This window comes from Arachis stenosperma, chromosome 6 (assembly GCF_014773155.1).
Source record: "Arachis stenosperma cultivar V10309 chromosome 6, arast.V10309.gnm1.PFL2, whole genome shotgun sequence".
Lineage (NCBI taxonomy): Eukaryota > Viridiplantae > Streptophyta > Magnoliopsida > Fabales > Fabaceae > Arachis > Arachis stenosperma.
The window spans coordinates 144,913,156-144,918,184 of NC_080382.1; the positions used below are offsets into that span (position 1 = coordinate 144,913,156).

The following is a 5,029-nucleotide window of genomic DNA, read 5'->3' on the forward strand; positions in this document are numbered from 1 at the left end:
AATTACAAGATGTGACGCAACTAAGACCCTGTGAGAGTACTCTGAGTCTGACTCCCTTGTGATGAGGATTGTCCCTGTGCAGTTGAAGTAGAGTTGCTCCTAAGGATTCTAGTTGGTCTTGGTGGCTGAAATTTTTTGTGTGCATTTGGTTGGGTATTAGGCGTTGCTGCAACACTGGCCAACCTGCTCCTCTTATGCACTGAGCTAGTAGATCCAGCATTCCTTACAGTGCTATGCTGGGCTGGTGATGTTGTAGCAGTTCCAGCATTATTGATTTGGGCTGGCGATGCTGAGGATGGGGCAGCAGTTGTTTCCTATGATGGACATGAACAAAAAACAGCATCAAGTTACAGTTATGAATACGTAAACAGCATAAGAAACAGTGTTATGTATGAAACTATTTTTAATAGACAAGAACTCACGTTTGGCCTTCTAAGAGGGCAGCATCGCTTGTTGTGACCCAATTTCAGACAACGAAAGCATTTTTGTTATAACCCCAGCCTAGATGTGCTTGGGCCCTGTGGTTCTTCACCCTCCCCCCTTGCTCTTTTCTTCTTAGGCCTCCCAATTGGCACTCTATGTGGTGGAGGCATCACATCTGGGTGAGTAGTTCTCTCCCACATTGTATCTCCATTACAAGGGTTAATCATGGGGGTATAACAAGCCACATAAGCAGCTTTAGTGTAACAGCTTGCAACATATTTTCGAATATCATCTTTAGCACAATTAATTGTACTAACTGCATGCGGACAAGGTAAACCTGTCATTTGAAACTTTCTACAAGTACACTCTTTCTTCAGAAGATTCACTACAAATTTGTCCCTGCCTCTTATGACTTCAAATTTTGAAATGCCGGCAGCAACCGGAAACCACCACCTAGAAGCATCTATTTCCTTTTGTAACTTAAGCTTAATCCTAGGAAGAATATCATCCATATACTTCTCAATAAGTACCCTATTTTCAGCCCATCTCTTCATCAAATAAACTCTAATATCTTCTAGCATTGTCAATATTGATTTTTCCCTTGATTCAACAATTGCAGAGTTAAAGCTTTCACACATATTATTGACAAGAGCGTCACATTTAGGATAGAATTCAAACCTTGATTTAGTCCAATACTTTGGACGAATTCCTATCAAGTGTCGATAGGCACCCTCACTAATGGCTCGGATTTCCATCAACTCCTTTTCCCATGCTGCTAGATATGTACATTTTGCAGCTCTCCACATCCTTTTCTTAAGATTCAGCCCTGGAAATTTTTTTTTTGAAGTTGGCATAAAGGTGTCTCACACAGAATCTGTGATCAACACCTGGAAGTATTTCATCAAACGTTGGCACCAGGCCCTGTTGGTTCAAAGTGCACAATTTTAATATAATGATCAAATAATTAGTTTATAAATAGATGTTAGTAATTTACCTTTTGTTGGTCAAACATGAACGTGCTACGTAATAATTTATCCGCTCCTATATCATCAATTAGGTTTGAGAGGAACCACGTCCATGAATCTTTTGTCTCAGCCTCCACGACCGCATATGCTATAGGTAGCATCTGGTCATTCGGATCCCACCCCATAGCAACCAATAGCCATCCTCCATATGGTGTCTTCAAAAAGCAACCATCAAGCCTTATCATAGGCCTACACTTCATGAAACTCTCCTTGCAAGCCTTTAAGCAAATATAAATCCTATGAAATCGTGGACTTAGGTCGACTAATGTATCGGGGTGCTCAGTTTGGGCTGCTGGAGGTAATTGAACATGCAGCTTCACAGATGAACCAGGATTGGTGCGCAGCAACTCATGGCAATAGTCGTAAAGTCTTCTATACTGCTCCCTAAAAGTTCCATTAATGTCAACCAGTGCAATCTGCTTGGCCCGAAATGCCTTTGCTCTTGAAATCTGCACATTCCACTTCCTAAGAGTCCTACTTTGTATGGTGCCCAGCTTCAACTTCGGATTCTCTTCTACTTTTCTCGTGAAGACCTTCGCCAGCCACTTCGACTTCATCACTTTTATGTCAAATACAGTGTTACAAGAATGATGATCATTAACTGTTCTTAGCTACCAACTATCTTCATTGGCCATCTTCACCGCATATGCAAACCATTCACAACCATCTCCACACTTAGCCCTCACCCGGACATTGTCCACCACTGGAAATTTTATGTTTCTCCCAGTATGAACAGCATATGATGTCACAGCTTCCTTGAACTCCTCTCTTGTTGCATAGAGAGTTCCAGCCTCCCACTTATGCTTACTCATATCCTTCAACTCCTTGTGAACGGGAAATTTCTTCTTGCTGGCTTCATCGTCCTCACTCGATACCTCCTCTAATTCATCACTGTTCAATCCTTCATCATCGCTTAAACGAGAGCTCTTTCTCTTCCCAGCAGCCTCCTTTTGAGTTTTCTTTAACTTCTCGACAGCACTCCTACTTTTCTTAGACTTTCTTATATCTTTGTGCATCTCTCCAAGAGTTATGTCAACATCAAATAGCCCATCATCACCACAATAATCATCTTCACTATCACTAAAATGCAGATCAGAATCGGCCTCATAATCTGGGTCATCAGTGTCATCCTCTTCTTCACTATTGTCCCCATCACCAATATTCTGTATCACTTCTTCAGCAGATACATGGGCATCAACTAATCCCTGCATTTGGGCCTCCATATCCACCCCTCCACCTTGGGTTTCTGTTTGAATATTTTGGGCCTGTCTAATATCACTTGGCCCACTGTCAACATCCACACACTCCTCCTCAACAACTTTGCTGCCACCCCCAACATCTAAATAACCAATGTCGTAACAAAAATCATCTGGGATTGAGGCCTTATGCACCACATACAAATCAACTACCTTTTTTTCAACTCCTATATTTGCCATTTCCATTGCTTCTTCATCACCTTTCAACAACTTCAACCCTTCTAATCCTAATTCAGTATCTTTATACCACAGTACCCCAATGTTCTCAGCAATGTACCCAAGTTTTCCAACCACATCATAAGCCTCTATAACACTCCATCTATCTCTGTCACACCAGTCAACTATTGTCACCTCACCATCAATATACTCATTTTTACCCTTATCACTACAAAATCTACCCCTGTGATGAACTCTAACACTGAAATCATCCATCCTGCCGTTATAAAAAGATGTTCAGACCAAAGAACAGAGTAACTAATCATTAAAAAATATAGACCACCTCAAAGTTATATTTTTCACTAAAACAGAGCAAAAATTCCTCAATCCCTCAATGCAATAGAACCCTAACAGCAATCAACAGTGATTAAAAAAAAATCCTAAATCCTCACCGTTCAGACATGCAGTAGCAAAATTGACTAGAATGGTGGCCTACCTCGTCAGAAACCTTAATCAGAATGGCGCTATCCAAGTTTGAATGGTTGATGACTGAATGCTATCCCAGACTCCTCCCTCAGTCTCCACGGTGTCACAACATGCACCGTCCTGCACGTCGCTGTGGCGGACTGTAGTTGACGGTGCGACGTCTAACCACCCACCAAGCTTCTTCCTGTGACTCTGTTTCTCTGGCGATGTTTCTTACTGGCAAAGGGAAGACAAACGGGTTATGGTTGAAAAAGGATGCCAATTGGTTTACTTGGGTTACTCAGCTATGGGTATTTTGGGGGTTTCACATTTCTTGCCACATCACACACTATACTTTGCCATATCACTAACGTCCGTGAGTAATTTAAACGGCGTCAACTTAAAGGATAAAATTGATGCAAATCGAAAACTTTTGGGATAAAATTGAAACAAATTGAAACTTAGGAGTAATTTTGAAACTTTTAATAAACTTCAGGGACAAACAGTATACTTTACCCAAAATATAAAGACATGCTAAATTTTATCCAACTCTCTCTAAAATAAGAAATTTTCATAAGTAAATGTTTTGGAAATACGTTTAATTTTGTTTAATTTGTACATGGTTTTTCGTGAATTATTCTCTCTTCTAAAAATTTAAAAACAAATTAAAGTAATCCTATGAGATATATTTGTGTTACTCGAATAGGACAACTTAATTAGCTTAATTAAAACCTTGCAAAGAGGTGATTAATCAGATTAAAATATTTTTATATAAAATTAATAATTAAAAATCGTTAAATAATTTAATATATTTATTAAATTGCTTAACATAATATGTATCTATATAAGTAATCATTTTTTTCGCTTTTACTATTAGCTCGTTAATAAATTTTCTCATGTATTGTTAGAGATATAATCTGATAATTATTTTTGTACTTTTTTTCATCAATTGAAAATAAAAAAAATAATTTCATAATATAGTATTAAACTTTCTATTATTTAAGGGTCTACCATTCTTAGCTTAATGATATAAAAAAAAAGCATAAATTAAGAAAAATGAAAAGAAAGAAAGTTTATATAGTTTAGTATTGTTTATTGGTTAATTGTTGGTTAATTTATAATATAAAGTGTATTTTTTCTTATTATTAAAATTGGACCTAATTAACAATAATATTCATTTCAATTTATAAGTGATTTCAAAAATTTTCTATAAATGAATTTTTCTATTATTACAGTGTAAAAAATCATATATTCCAATTGAAAGATACGATGAATTGATGCAAACTAATCTTCTAACGAGAGAATCAAACATCACATGCCACATAATGTTATATCATATTTGACCCAAGATTCCGATTTGGACTGGTTGAGAATGAGAATATAAATAATGCAAAACTTCAGTGGTACAAAAGCTCAAGGTTTTGTTTGGATATAAGAAGGAAAATGGAAGGAAAGAAAATAAGAGGAAAGAAAATTGAAAGAAAAGTAGAGTTATTTGTATATTGTTTGGATTAAGAGAAAATGGATGGAAAGAAAATAGAGAGAAATTTTTTTTTTGTTTGTATTGAAAGAAAAGTAAGAAAAAAAAATTATGTTAGAATAAAATTACATTAATATCCTTACTTATATTATATATAAATTATAATATATTAATTTTACAAGTAAATAATTTTACAAGTAAATAATTATTCATAAATTATATTA

The 5,029-nt window shown here is 36.4% G+C and overlaps 1 protein-coding gene across 1 annotated transcript; it reads right to left on the reverse strand.

Moving 5' to 3' along the window:
- Window positions 1-488: 488 nt before the first annotated feature.
- LOC130934923 (uncharacterized) lies at window positions 489-2,005 on the reverse strand. Its single transcript, XM_057864443.1, has 3 exons — window positions 1,418-2,005; window positions 1,293-1,344; window positions 489-1,249 (listed from the first exon to the last, which is right to left on the reverse strand). The coding sequence occupies exons 1-3, from the start codon at window positions 2,003-2,005 to the stop codon at window positions 489-491; spliced, it is 1,401 nt and encodes a 466-aa protein (XP_057720426.1).
- Window positions 2,006-5,029: the final 3,024 nt, after the last annotated feature.

Excerpts from the sequence above, each read along its gene's own strand:
- LOC130934923 (XM_057864443.1), bottom strand. The coding sequence starts at position 2,005 with ATGAAGTCGAAGTGGCTGGCGAAGGTCTTCACGAGAAAAGTAGAAGAG. Across the intron at positions 1,345-1,417 it reads TCATGTTTGACCAACAAAAG|GGCCTGGTGCCAACGTTTGA; the intron begins GTAAATTACTAA and ends TTGAACCAACAG. Across the intron at positions 1,250-1,292 it reads AGGTGTTGATCACAGATTCT|GGCTGAATCTTAAGAAAAGG; the intron begins GTGTGAGACACC and ends AAAAATTTCCAG.